The 15,552-nt window shown below is 35.6% G+C and overlaps 1 protein-coding gene across 1 annotated transcript; it reads right to left on the minus strand.

The window, feature by feature from the left end:
- Positions 1–1,108: 1,108 nt before the first annotated feature.
- Positions 1,109–3,063, minus strand: LOC108657093 (uncharacterized). The gene is made up of 2 exons (XM_018109545.3): positions 2,676–3,063; positions 1,109–1,851 (listed from the first exon to the last, which is right to left on the minus strand). The coding sequence occupies exons 1-2, from the start codon at positions 2,880–2,882 to the stop codon at positions 1,174–1,176; spliced, it is 885 nt and encodes a 294-aa protein (XP_017965034.1). The 5' UTR covers positions 2,883–3,063; the 3' UTR covers positions 1,109–1,173.
- Between the last annotated feature and the right edge of the window lie 12,489 nt (positions 3,064–15,552).

Here is a 15,552-nt window from a genome sequence, read left to right on the forward strand (position 1 = left end):
CTTAACATTGATATTAACATCTCGGGCGACAAAAATAAATTTTACTGTGGAGTTTATAATTGCATCAAGTTTTTTTATGGGAGAGTTATTGCATTTTTTACAGGTCATCGTAATTCCGGTTTCCAATTATTAATTCCAGATTATTAAGAGTTGAAATATTTAAAAATTTGATTAACAGTACCAATTGAGTAGTTTTGAGAAATTAGCGTCAACTAGTTGTAGACTATCGTCAAAATGTTAATTTGATAATTAACTGGCTATCGATACACAAATAATCGTATGACAAAATACCGTTAATAAAACGATTTACTTACTTCAAATTTTGCCGCCAAATTCATTGTGCAATATATAGAAAAATAATAAAATTAAAATAAATTTTAATATTGCAATTCATGATATTAAAATATCTAATGACTGAATATAGTCAAGCTGAACTTTTACAATACATAAAATTTTTGTCTTTAGCTTTGAAATGTTTTTGTCAAGCTTCGAAATATTTGAGGAAAGTGTGAAGCGCCCATTATATGTCAAATTTATAAACTTTTCAAAAATAGTGTGAAATTGATAGCTAGAAATGCGCTCCTTAAATATGTATGTATTTAAATAAATATACACTTCAAGCGATAACTCCCTTTACGTTGGTGTAAACAAACCTTACAATATATATTAGTTGATAATTGATAAATTTAACCTTTAATCCGTACATCGTACGGATTCTAAATTTAAGTAAAATTTTACAGTGAGATTATTTCATTTATTTATCTCCTAAGAAATATATCCATTGATGCATCCAAGCTAGAATAGTACTTACCCAATTAAAATATTCTTTATTTCGTCAAATATGACTTAGTAAGTCGCTCACAGTTTTTGATAGCATAAAAAGAATTTCAAGTACATTTTTTTGCAGTTGCCTCTCTGTTAAATTTCTTGAGCTGTTAAGGAAATAGCTGCCTTCGCGATATCAATTAATTGATATCGATAGACAACAAAAACTCGTTTCAAATTTAAATTTAAATATGAAAAGAATACCTTAGGCGATAGTCTATAAATACGATTTAATTGTATCTGCAATTCGTTGAAAAAAAAAAGAAAAAACGAAAGGGAAATAAATAAACTCAAATGCACATTAACATTACATGCATCGTTTATTGTTCGCTATATACACCCTCAGGTCTAGTGCACACCATTTGAGGTTTGCGGTTGTGTCGCCGCCAAAACTGCGGCCTGCAGTTGCTGCTGCTGTTGTTGCTGTTGCTGCTGCTGCTGCTGTTGCTGTTGCTGCTGTTGCAATTTGCTGCTCTGAGAGAAATCTATGCAGGCACCCGATGTCAAATCAATCTCCTCAGAATCAGAGCCATCAGAACCCTCATCGGAGGTTGGGCCAAGGGCGGACATGCCACCCAAATCCAGTTCGGCGACACCATGCGCTGTTGGCTCCTTGTAGAGCTTCAGTTCCGTATAGGTTTTCGATAGCTTCTCGTGCTCGGACTGGGAATGCGTTGACTGTTGCTGTTGCTGTTGGAAAGCTGGATGCATCATGGTAAAGTTGCTGGCGCCCTGTCCATTGGCCAGTGCAGCCGGCACATCAGTGCCGCCCGCATCACTATTGATCATGGCATCCTTGTTGCTTGGTGTATTGCCAGCAGACAAATTCTCTGGCATTTGACTGTTGCCATTGCCGCCGTTGGCCACTGTGCCATTGGCTGGCCTATTCGAGCCGCTGCCTCCACCTCCGCCCCCGCCTATAACGGGCGGAGTGCCCAGACTGAGGCAGCGCATCCGCCAGGCATCTTGCAGCAGCTGCAGACGTGCCTGCTTACGCCACTTGGCGCGCCTATTCTGGAACCACACCTGCAAGTCAAAAGGTAAAAGTCAATAAACCCGAACGGAAGCAAGATATAGATGGAAGACATACAGATATCACATTGACAAGTAAAAAGTAGAAAAGTATTAAGAGTATTGGCTCTATATGAAGTACATATATTTATGTATAAACTCGATGGCTCATACCTTTCCAAGTTTATAAAATTTCTTCAAGAACCACATTTCCTAGAGAATTTAACCGTATTTGCAATTGTATAAACTTTTGACTGAATAGCGCACGAGCTTCACAATATCTATACCACTCTTAATTTATAATACAATTCATGCTGTTTCAATAGAATTTGATTGGATATGTAATTTATTTTCGTAGATCTATGTTAACTATTTAGAAACTAGCTAGAAATGTATAAACTCTTTGACTGAATAGATTGATATTTATGGCTATCTTTCTCTTTTATATGATTTGCTATTCCAATTACTAATAAAAACCCCTAATCAACATTATAAATATAAATCTCTAAAAACTAAAAGCAGCTCATCTCTCATATAGTGTTATTTGCAAAAAAGAAGGTATTTTCATCTAAATGGAACTGACCTATCCTATATGTTAAATTCTTCTTTGCCAAGAAACATATTCTATTGAATTTTTAGCTAAAATTTATCACGAACTAAGAGATTTAAAAAAAAGAAATAACCTCAATCAATTTGAATAATACTTAAGTATGAGGGGAAAAGTTCTATTACGCTTTGATATATGCCGTTTATGTGCCGAACGATCCTCAGAAATGAACAATATTTGCACATTCGGCGAGGGAAGCATCGTGGCATAGCTGGCGGCAGCATTGATTCACCTGGACGCGTGCCTCGCTGAGGCTGATGCGCAGCGCAACTTCCTCGCGCAAAAAGACGTCCGGATAGTGAGTCTTCTGGAATAGGGCCTCCAGCTCTTGCAGCTGCTGTGGCGTGAATGTGGTACGATTACGTCGCTGGCGTCTCCGGCCGAACATGTACTCCGTGAGCAGATCGCCCGGCAGAGGCGATATGAAAGGCCCAGCCATTAAAGTGAATAATTGAAAATTCTCGTATTTTTTATTTAGATTTGCTTGTTTAGAATTTTAAAAAATTTGTTTCCCTTCACTATTCGAAGTCAATCACAAAGCACACACAAAAAAAAACTGAACAAAAGCACTCTGCTCAACACACGCAAAATATAGATTTATATTTTGGATAATGCACGATAGATGGCCAACTAAAAAAAATGAACTTTCGAAGTGCGCGTTTAGCCAGCGACTGCGGGAGTGCAGGCAGCGTCCTTTGGCTTTTATGCAATCGCAGTAACAGCAGTCAAGTCAACTACTGCACATATACAGACGTACATATGCATATATATATATTTATAAGTGTGTGCTTTGGTGTGTGTGTCTGTGTGTTTGTGAGAGTTGTATTGTGGCTGCGCCTGCGATTCGAAGCATGTTCTTATGTGTGGGCAATAATTAGAAGAATGCCCATTGTAATTTACAGCTAATTAATATTCGCATACGCACATATACTCACACAGATACACACATACTTAAAATTACCAATATTTGTATTTTTAGGTCAGCCATTTTTGTCCACTTTGAGGCGCTTGCTTGGAATGCCTATTAGCATAATTATGTTATGCATCTAATGTTATTATCATTAATATTTCGCTGTCTACAGTTGAGCATTCGCTCTCGCGCTCACTCTGCCAATGAATTCGCCGCGCGCCATCTCGCTCACAATGTTAACCACTTAGAATGGCAGGTGGCTAGGAGCGCGCGCATCCTCTGTTCGCTGAGCTCGCTCATTCGCTCGTTGTAAACATAAACAAATATAACACACAACAATATAGTGCACATGTATGCAGACACGCACACTCAAGGAGAAGTCCCGAGAGCTTGCCTCTTAATGAGTGCTCTACTCTCCCACACCAATACAATCACATGCTGAAGCCGACGCTGTTGCTGCCGTTGCCGCTGCTGCTGCTGCTGTTGTTGTTGTTGTTGTTGTTGCTGTTCTGCAAGCTGCGTCGGCTTTTATTGTTTTCTCGTTTTGACTTCGTTAAATTACGGCACAAGCACAAAAACCTCAAAAACGCCGTTAGCTTTACGGCTTGCATTGAAATTGGGGGCGGGCTGTGGCAGCGCAGTTGGGTAGGCTACGAACAGTGCACAGTGGGTTAAATTACGCTCAAAAGTAGGCAATTTTTTTTCAAATGCAAATGTTCGAAAAATTTCGTGGAACTAAATTAGATTTGAATAGCTTTAAAGAATTATGATATTATCAGAGTATTTTTCTTAATATATATAATATAGATTTTTTAAAATTGTAATATTAATTGTAGTACGATCTTTATTGTTACAAATATTCTAGTATTATTGTTATGTTATAAGTTAAAATAATTGTTATATATATATATATATATATATATATATATATATATATATATATATATATATATATATATATATATATATATATATATATATATATATATATATATGTATTAGTATTTAACATACAATTTTGTCTTGATTACAATATATAATTTTATTTTATTATTATTACTCTAATTTCTACTATTCTTATTTTATTTATGTATATCAAGTACTTTTCATGTCGCATTTATTGCTCTTGTCCCACTGTTATCGATATGTATATGTAAGCTTATGTATGTGTGTATTTGCATGCATGTGCATGTTAATATCAGATGCACCTGTGAATAATAAAATTCAAATCACTTAATGCTGCCAGCAGTTGAGAAACGGCACCGACGTCTCCACTTAAACAATACGGCAACACCCCGTTCACACACATACACTGACATGCGATATGCAGTTAGAGTAAGATAGGCAGAGAAAGAGAGAGATACAGTGCAAGAGGGAAGGAGACAAAGGCAGAAAGAGAGAGAGAATGAAAGAAAGAGCAGGAAAAAAAAGAAGGAGAGCGAAAAGGAAAGAGGGTGAGTGAGTGACTGAGATAGAAAGAGAGTTGTTGACTTTTTGTTTTTGCGTTGCTGCCTGCGCTGCTGGGTAAAGAAGCATAAGTAAGGCGCATAGAAATAAGGTTGCCACCACAGCTGATGCCACCTGGCAGCCTGGCAGCGCTGCGGAAACAACAATAAAAATATCAACAATGCGAGCTTGCTAGCTGGTGCAGGCGAGTGTGGGCGTGTGTGTGTGTGTCTATGGGAGAGCGTGAGTCTGTATGAGTGTGCGGTGCAAACAAATGAAGGGATGTAATTTTCTCATTTGCATACATTGTTTTGCTCGCTGCATTGTTGTTGTTGTTGTTGCTTCGTTTGCTGTCGTGTTTTGCTTGTGTGTGTTTTGCCTGCGCTTGCGCTAAAATTATATTTATTTATTAACACTGAGCCATAGGCGTGGCAGATGCCGCCCGCCCCTCCTTTACAGTTAGCGCTAGCCTGCATTATGCTTGTGTTGTTGCCTTATTTCATTTGCTTCTTTAGCGCCGAAGCCAATCATAAGCGAGCACAGTTATGTTTCTCTGTGCGTGTGCGTATATATACATATATATATATATATATGTGTGTGTGTGTGTGTATGCATGGGGGTTGACCAACGAGACGAACGTCAACGTTGACAGCGTCTTATTGAAGTTATGAAAATAATTTCCATGTTTGCCTTTTGTTTCGTTTTCTTTTTGGTCGTCAGCTGCCAGCCGGGTGTCTTCACCCTCATTTATTTTTGCTTGCTACTTTTTCTACCCGCCATTTTAAAAGTATAATTTGATGTTGCTGTTGCATATATTTGCTACTGAAGTTTATTAGGCAACATGTTTCACCTGAACAGCGAGCATTTGCCTGTATGTGTATGTGTGTGCGTGTGCTTGTGTGTGTCCATTGTTTTGTCGCGCTGATTGGTCTTTCACTGGTTACAAGCGCCTGTGCGAATGCGCCACATTGTTTTGCCATCTCGCTCGCACGTGCAGCTTTGGCTGGCTGTTAATTATTTTTATAGCGCGCCCCCTGTTGTAGCCGTTGTTGTTGTTGTTATTCTTGGAGCTGCATTTTGATTAAATATGCTTGCAGTACATGCAATGCACACACACGCACATATACACACGCTTACGCACACGCACACGCACACGCACACTGATGCAGTTTTCAATAAAATGGCGTCGCAGCTGACAATAATTCATTGCATATTTCGGGGCGTTTCTATCCATTTATATAAATACAAATGTCTGTTCAAATATGTGAATTATTAATTAAAGTATCCATTTGCATTGTCTTAAACTCTTAACTCCTTTTGCAGCCATGTCGCAGCCAGTGTCAATTCGAATTGCCGCAACTTCTGTCATGGCCGTCAGTCATATGTGTCACATGCATCTCCCTACTTGTCACCAGCTGCAAATGGAACATGGAACAGGAGTTGCAACTGCAACTGCAGCAGCAACAGTGGCGTGTGGCATGTGGCATGAGGCATGGGCAAATTAGCGCTCCATGTTAACATTTGCCCACATTGTTACGTTGTGTTAATGCATTTGAATTTTTTTCTCTTGCTCTATGTGAGACGTCGGGCAACATAAGTTCTTCATATAGAATGCCTAGGAGACTAAAAAGAGAGTATTATATATGTATATACATATATGAAAAATAAGAGGAGAGTATAAGAAGAAGAGTAATATATAAAGGAGATAAGAGATATTATGTTCTGCTTAAAAGGAGTTCTTAAGAAGAAGATAGATAGACTATATAAAATACAAAAATGAAGTTGCCTATGATCGAGTATACCATTAATTAAGCTCCTATCGAAAATAGCATACATTAGATATTTAATTGAAATTATTTATATATTTTTTATCTATAATTTGCAAACATGAAACCCATTTAAAAACAAATGCTTTTGTATATTTATATTGTAAATGTTTTCTACACATACAAATTTATGAAATCTATTAATTAGTCATGCATTCAATATAAAATTAATAATAAATTCAACAAGTAAATAAATAATCACACTAAGAAGCATACAAATTATTTTATTTATAATTAACAATTACAAATTAAATTTTAATTGTAATTATTTAATTTTAATTTATTATTTAATTTTAATTATTTTGGTTTTATCTTATTTGTAGTTATCAATACAATAAATTATGTAATTGTAATTGTGTTTATTTATTGAGTTACTTCATTTTGAGTTATTTCATTATTTATTATTTAATATATGAATATTGTGATACATATGTATATTATATACAGTACAATTTAAATTATTCAATTTTTTAATATGATGGTCTATTTTAGCTTAATTTAGCTAAAGAGTAAATATAATAAAAAATTATAAGTAAAAGAATAAGAAGACTATGTAAAAAAAAAAAATAAAAAAATATATTTTATTTATTTTATAAACCAAATTTAATATTAACTAAATAAAAACAAAATAAATAAAATAAAATAATATATTTTATTTTTTTTTTTATTTTTTATATAATTAATATTAAATTTGTTATATTAATTTGTTATATATATATGAATATTTATTATATAATTTTTTTGTTAAATATATTTTCATTATTTGCTAAAAACATAAAACTAATTTCATTTCATACGTTTAATTTCGAATTTATTATTAATTACCGTAAAAATATTCTTATTCTCTCTTTTCAAATTGTTATCAAATTAGTGTGTTTATCACAAAAATGTGTTAAATTTTTTTTTTATGCAACAAAATATTATAAATATGCAACAAAATATTATAAATATTTTCATGATCAGCATTGTGCATATATGTTGTTCTATATCTTTCTCGTTCTTGTAGCGTATTCGCAGTTTAGTGTTTAGCTGGAATTGTTGTTGCTTTGCTTTTTTAATTACTTTTTTTTTTTTTTTTTTTTTGTTCAACTCATTTTCTTTTGTGCCTGGCAGTCAGCCGGCAGCCCGAGCCCGCGCCGGAGCTCGAGTCCTTGCTGGCAGGATTTATGCAACGGTTGGCGTCGTTGTCGTCATCAGCAGCGTCTTTGTTGCTGTTGTTGTTGTTGTTGTTGTTGCTGTTGTTGTTTCTTTTGCTTGGCTGCATTTAGCATAAATTCAGTTTCATCTCATCTCATTTCAACTCATCTCGTTCTCGTTCTCGTTCTCGTCCTCGGTCTCCTGCTCGTCCTGCTCGTCAACGTTGTCCTCTGACAGACAGCCCCAGCCGCAGCCCCACCAGCCATGGGCAGCACAGTTCTCCTTCCGCTCGCTGAAAATGACATTGTGACGATGCAATTAGTATTATGAAAATATTTCTCATGTTCTCTCATTTTGTTTTTTTTTTCCTTTTTTCGCTCTTCCACTTTTCTTGTTGTTGTTATTATTCTTTGTTTTTTGTTGCTTTTTTTTTTTTTTTTTGTATATTACTATGTTTTGTTGTTGCGCCCATTTAGCGTTATCCCCGACGGTGCCCAAAAGCTGAGGCGCCAACGTTGTTGTTGCATTTGTTGTTTTGTGTCAGCCCAGCCACTGCTCCACCTCCTGCGCCGCCTCCTGCTCCCGTGCAGCTAACTTCAGGCGCGCCGTGTGCTTTTGTGTGGCGCTGATTATAATTTTGATGTGCTTGTGCCTCTGTCTCTCCCTCTCTTTCTCTTTCTCTCTCTCTCTCTCTCTCTATATCTATCTCTGTCGCTGACGCAGGGGCCGGGCGTTGTTTATATATTTTTTTTTTGCAAATGTATTTTCGCTCTGCTCGCTTTTCACCTGCCCTTCACTGCCATCTCAGTGTTTCTCCCATTGCATTTGGGCGCGTGCAAAAAATGTAATTAACTTAATGATTTTCATAAAGTGTGGTCGCTGCAGCTGGAGGTGGGCTGCACGGGTAGCGCCTATGCCAGCGCCTGCCCCTACTTCCCTGCCACCCACGCCCACACCTACGCCTATGCCTAAGCCAGCATTATTGGGGCAATTAAAATGATTACAAAATGCAGCAAAAATATGCCGAACTGTTGACGTTGTTGTTGTTGTTGTTGTTGTTGTTGTTGCTGTTGTTGTTGCTAATAGTCCTAGTTTAATGCGTAATCATTTCTGGTTTTCGTCTCTGTTTTCTTTTTTATTTTTTTTTATTTTTTTTTTATTATTCGAACCCCTGGCAGCCTTGCTGGCTTGTTTTGTTTTCCTTTTCACTTGCGACGACAAATCATAATAATTAAAAATTCCAATTAACCACCGTCTTTGGCCACACCACGTGATTCCGTCCGCCGCTGACAGCGCGGCTCAAAACAATCAGCATCAAAAGCAAATTTCATTCTTTATGATTTCTCGATGGTTTTTTCTCTTATTTCTCTCCCTCTCTCTCTCTCTCTCTCTCTCTCTCTGATATTTTCGTTTCCCTTCGGGCATAAACTGAGAGCTAGAGTAGAGGTACGCGATGATTTAAGCTTGAATAGAATCTATTGTGATGATCCCTGTGACTGCCAATTGGTTTGCGGGAATCTGTGTTCAATGCAAACTTATAAGATTAAAATTACAAATTGTAAAATATCAGGAAATATCTTTAGATATTTGTGCAATGCTGACTCAACAAGGTATAGCTTAAGAGAAATATATCGTTGCATATAAATATGATTTTATATATTTTATCAAAAAGAGAAATCGAATTCGGGGTTTCTATAATTTCTAGGTCTGTCTTAGATGTAAAATTGAGTCCGGGACAATCGTTATTCGCGGAAGAGCCGTTGAAACCGCATTCCACTATACATATACATTTATATTATGGTAGAACCTGCTTAAGCGACCCACCTTCGCCTCGATCTTAGCAACTATAGAAGCATTTTCTCATCTGCCAAAAACTAATAAGACATTTATCATGTTTCAATCGAATTAGATCTTATTCTAAATATCAACATAAATATACATATGTTGAGCCTTTTGATCTTGGTCGACTTATGTATATATACATATGTATATACAAAGTTGTTAGTAGGCCAAATTTGGTTAATAGCTTAAACAAATCTTTCTTATTTTCAGTTAGTTTCCTTCAAGTTAGACTTTATATATTTTCCGGGGTATTCATGTGCAAAATTGGAATTATTTGAACTTTTCTTTAATTGCAAAATATTGCTATACATTTGTGTTAGAAACTTCCCAAAAATGCAATGGGAATCAGAAAACTCTAATCATCCTTTTATCTGTGCCTTGACTTCTGTCTCAAATATATATCGAATTTGTCGAGGCTTATATCAGACAGTTGATACTGAATTACGTCCTTACATTAATAGATAAGAGAGTGTTGAAAAAACGTAGGGAACTTTGCTTTTTTAAGAGGGCTACAAAAACAGGAACTAAGCTACGATTGAGTTGATAAAGATGATATTAAGGCTGAACATATGAGCCAGATTATAAAAGAGGACTTTTTGAGGATTGCAAAACCGGTCTGATTAGATTTACCTAGAAGATCACAAAACTCTCTATACTTTATGAATATATTCTATGTGAATTGTCCTAGGAATAGTTTCGAAAGATCTCTAATCCTTAAAATGGAGCTTTTTGTATGTACATATTTTAAGTAATTAGCTAACAACTAACTTAAAGTGAAAGATTTTATGACTGGTAGCTCTTAAATTTGTCTTGTTTTTCAATTATTACTAGTAACTTTCCCGTAGATCTTTTAAGCGACAGAGAATTTCTATACTGGTAGAGAGTAGACAAAGACCAAGGTTGCCTGAGACACGATATGTATGTAGATATCATATGAAATATGATGTGGAATTTCTAATCAAATTGAAGATAGAATAGAAGAGAATAATGATTTAAATAAAATAATTCCCCACACATATTTAGCAGTAAAATCTAACAAATATTTTGTAACATATGTATTTACTTACAATCGAATATTATTCAATTTCGCAGTCGATTCTGGTTCAATTTCAATAATCGCAAACAACTCGAAACTAATCAAATTAGTCGATAAAAAAAGAGAAAAACAAAAAAAAAAAAAAAAAGAAGGAGAAAATCAAACAGAGAAAAGGCAAATTGAAATACGCTTGGACAGATGCACTGATTGGGATTTGGGGCCAATAAAATGCATATTGCAACTCAATCAAAATTGCAACAAAATGCATTTTCATTATATTTGTGCGAGCTGCCTCATAAAAAGGGCCAGAGCCAGTACAGCGAATGGATGCAAGGCTGCGGCAAAGCAAACGCAATCAATATAATTGATATACATATATGTATGCATGTGTGCATGTGTGTGTGTGTGCATTCGAAATTCATTGTGGCTTTCCACTGAGAATTGTGTTGGTTGCAATAGCTTGGCAAAAGCATAAAATGCGTTATAATTTACAAAATTGATTTGCAAAATGGAAATGCTCTGTTCCACAGCATCATCTATCTCACTCTCACTCTCTCTCTCTCGCTCTCTGTCTGCCTAACCACTGTGTCCGCCATGTTGATTTATTAAATCTCAATGTGGCAACATCTTCGTGCCGCCCTCGTCCCGTTTATTACCATGGCCCGAGACAATGCACACCGGCAGCATTCATTGTTTACTGAAAGCGAGCCATAAAACTACTAAACAAAACAGCTCAGCCCCCATTCCCATTCCCAAGCCCACGACCGACCCGGTCCCGCCCCTATTACCCCAATCTGGCCATACGGCTGCCTCTACGCCCACGCCCACAAGCCGCCGCGCAAGTGCAGTCAGGCGAATGCAGGCGAAACGCTGCCAGGAGGGGGTTGGCCGGTCGGGCTGGTTGGGCTGGTTGGGCTGGTTGGGCTGCGGCAAAAATTAATCAAAACATTGCATAAAGCATGCAAAAATAATAACAATAACAATGTAGAGTGTCAGGCAAAAAGAGCCGACAGCACAGCAGAAAGTTGACAGAACAACCACACAGACCCAGCCCCAGCACCAGCCCCAGCTCCAGCCCGAGCCCCAGCCCCAGCCCCACCCAAGGTTCCACTTGTGCTCCACCCACCCGCTGGCAGGCGAGCGCCAGCTCTATTGCTGTCTCTGTCTTTCGCACGCTCTCACTGTGACAATGACGATTATAATGATAATGATAATGATAATGATGATGATGATGATGCCACTGACACAAAAGCAACAAACAACTGTCGACAAGGATCTCATTTGTTATACTGATTATGTTGGCGCCTTGCGACAAGCACTAAGCTAGCGAGAGCGAGTGAGAGAGGGAGGGGGAGACGATGGCAAGGAGCAACATGTCAACAAAACAAGAAATAAGAACAAGGAAATTCATGTAAATCATAGAAACACTGCCTCAATAATGCTCTCCAAAAAGACGAGTTTAGTTGCTTAGAAATGCGGGAAAATAATATAATAATATATCTAAATATAAAAAAGAAAATGAGGGAAAGAGAGAGAGAGAGACAGCGAGAAAGTTAGAGAGATAGATATAGGGAGAGAGGCAGAGACTGTATTTGATATATTCAAGAATTTAGTTGATGATTACAAGAAAGTTTTAAAAGCATATATCAATGTATGTTTTTTTCCAACATTTTCATATTTTGCCACTATTCCATATAGTCTTAAGTATAGTAGCATTTTATATTATATATTGTAATTGAATAGAAATAATAGAAAGTATAATTAATGAGTAATGAATAAATAAATAAGGCGTAAATTAAAAAATAAATTAAAATAATAAATAAGGCATAAATTAAAAAAATAAATTAAAATAAAAAAAAATATTCAAAAAAAATCAGAATAAAATATCATAAATATATATAATATTTAAATAAACAAAACGAAACGAAATAAAAACAAAACGTATAATTAATTAAATGTGAATAAATAATAAAAGCATAAATTAAAAAAAAAAAAAATTAAATAAAAACAATATTTAAAAAAAATAAACAAAACAAAAATAAATAAAAATAAAATGTATAATTAATTCAATGTGAATAAATAATAAAAGAATAAATAAAAAAAAAATAAATAAATAAAAAAAATCAGAATAAAATATATTAAATAAATCTTTAAAAAATCTTGATCAAGTAAAAAAAGAAATTTAATATCTAAAATAAATATAATAATCAAATAAAATTATACCAAGCATATATGTATATACAAAATTAGAAAAAAAAATACTCAAATAAATTAAGCATAACAAATAAATCTGATAATTAAATAAAATGAGTCAAATAAATCAAATATGTTGAATAAATAAAATAAAAACATAACTAAAATAATAAGGGAAATATATAAAACTGATTTATTTATTTATTTATTGTTATCAAGAATTAATTCTAAATAACAATTTTTTGTTAAGCCAGAGCGACAGCATAATATATAAAATAATTGAAGCCTCTCCAGCATTTGATGGAAATAATACAATGTTACGGTGACAAATCGCTTAAGGATTCTTAGAGAAACCATCTATGAAGAGCATCAGGGAATAGAAACAGCAACAGAGGCAGAAACAGAGACGCTCTTAGCAGGCAGTCAAGCTGACGCTAGTTGCCAGCCCAGCCAAGAGGAAGTACTGCTGGCAGGCTACCTCAGTCTCAGCCCCTCTCGCAGTCCCTCAGTTGAGCCACCATTCATATCCAGCTCCACGAACTTTGTATCAAATCATAATACCTACGTAATCAAGGACTTCTGCTCCGTAAACTTTTAGCTCGGCTTCTGTTTCTGCTGCGGGCGACTTTGGCTGCCTGCAATTCGTTTGCCAAATACAAGATATCAGATAGAAATTTGAAATATAATTAAAATTTCACCACTTTTCAACTAGTAATGTAAATAGTATTATAATATTATTAGAAAGTAAGAGAGAGAGTGAGATAGAGAGAACGAAAAAAAGAGAGAAAGAGAGAGATATATAGATGGACATTATTAACAATTAGGTTAGAGTTAAAGATAGAATGAGGAATAGAAAGAGATAATAAACTAGTTATAAAGGGAGAAGGAAAATGAGAAAAAGATGAGATTAGAAAGAAAATAAGAGAGAAATAGATCGAGAGTGAAATGATATCAGGTAAGCAGAGAACGACGGCAAGTATAAGAGAGCGAGAGAGCGAGAGAGCGAGAGAGAGGGGCAACGAGACAGAGACAAGAAGCGAAAATAAGAATTAGAGAGAGAGAGAGAAAGAGCAAGACAGAAACACAGAAAATAAGTCAGAATGGGATACGAATAGAGTTGGATTGGTATACGAAGAAAGTGAGATACTGAGAGGAAGCGAATGAGAAATCAAGCATGAGATGGCAAAATACAGTTAGTGGAAAGCCACATGCAGAAAGAGAGAGAGAGAGACAGAGAGAGATAATGACAAGCTCTCAAATAATTTTCTATGCGTTATTCAAAGCTAGTTCCTTTAGCTTGAGATTTTTACTGTATTCTGAATTACCCTAACAAACTTAATCCAACTTGAGCCATATTCTCATTGTATGTATATTCTCTACTTAAATACTTGAAGCTTAATAGTTGTCGAATTACTCCGCTACACACTCTAACGAAATGAATTTACTAAAAATAAACTGAAAGCACATCAGAAATTATTATTTAATTGTTGCATGAGCAGAGACGAAGTATCTACAGTGGCTGCAGCGTGCCTGGCATCAGCGTCTAGCATCCGTGTAATTAATGGTTCGCCTAATGGACAGCTTTAGCGTTACGCCTTCAAATGGCTCATGCGGGGCCTTGAACTTGAACAACAATTGTCGTATAATGAAATCAAAACACATTCAAGATCAACAAAAAGACAAAAAAAAAAGCAGAAAAAGCTAAAATTAATTTTAAACAAAGTCAAATGGTCGACAAAGGCAATGCCGAGGGGTAAAAGTAAGTGCAATTAATTAAAAAAACTAGCTACCCTCACCTACTGGAGCGGGCATGTGTGTGTGTGTGTGTGTAGGAAAGCAAATCAAGTTTGAAGTATTCACTGAAGTCGACTCAGAAATACCCTGTACGCAATGAATAGAGTGCTTGGCAGATTGATTGATTGATTGACAGACTGATTGACCAATTATTGAATACTTGATAATGCCAATAAAGTTAAAACTATTGACCGTAAATTATTAACTGAAGAAATACCATGATTGACTGATTAACAGATTGATAGACAAATTATTGACTGACTAATAATGCAAATATAATTAAAACTACTTACCAAAATAGACCTTAAGTTATTCAGTGCCATCATCAACTAACTGATTGATGACTGATGATGTGTATAGAGAAGTTGAATCAAGCAAAAAATGATTATTGACTGCCTGGCTGATTGAAGATGATGAAGATCCTAAGTAGCAAGCGATAGAAATTCAATTTTAGCAACTCAGTAAAAATGAAAATCCTGAAGATTTTTTATATAATTTTTCCATATATTATAATATGGCATGTATGTACATATATCATTGCCCAGCTCACTTATTTTTATGTTTTCCCAAATATGTTTATATTATGCACATACCCCTTCATCTTTGTGTTGAAATTGGCGACAATTACAGGGTATATTTGATATTCTACAATTGCAAATAATAACAAAGAATGGAAATAGAAGAATGTTAAGCGTGGTAGCTGTGACTGAATCTGATTCCGATTCCAATTCTGTTTTCGATTCGCCTGTGCCCCTCCCTCTCTCTCTCTCTCTCTCTCTCTCTCTCTCTCTCTCTCTCTCTCTCTCTCTCTCGCTCTCTCCCTCTGTGTACTCGTTCTTCTGATTGAATTGAAAACATTTTATGCATTTGATTTGATCAAAAGAGAGAAATTGAATGCGATTGCGACTGCGAATGCGAATGCACT

This window comes from Drosophila navojoa, chromosome X (assembly GCF_054131105.1).
Source record: "Drosophila navojoa isolate 15081-1374.11 chromosome X, UAZ_NAV_1.0, whole genome shotgun sequence".
Taxonomy (NCBI): domain Eukaryota; kingdom Metazoa; phylum Arthropoda; class Insecta; order Diptera; family Drosophilidae; genus Drosophila; species Drosophila navojoa.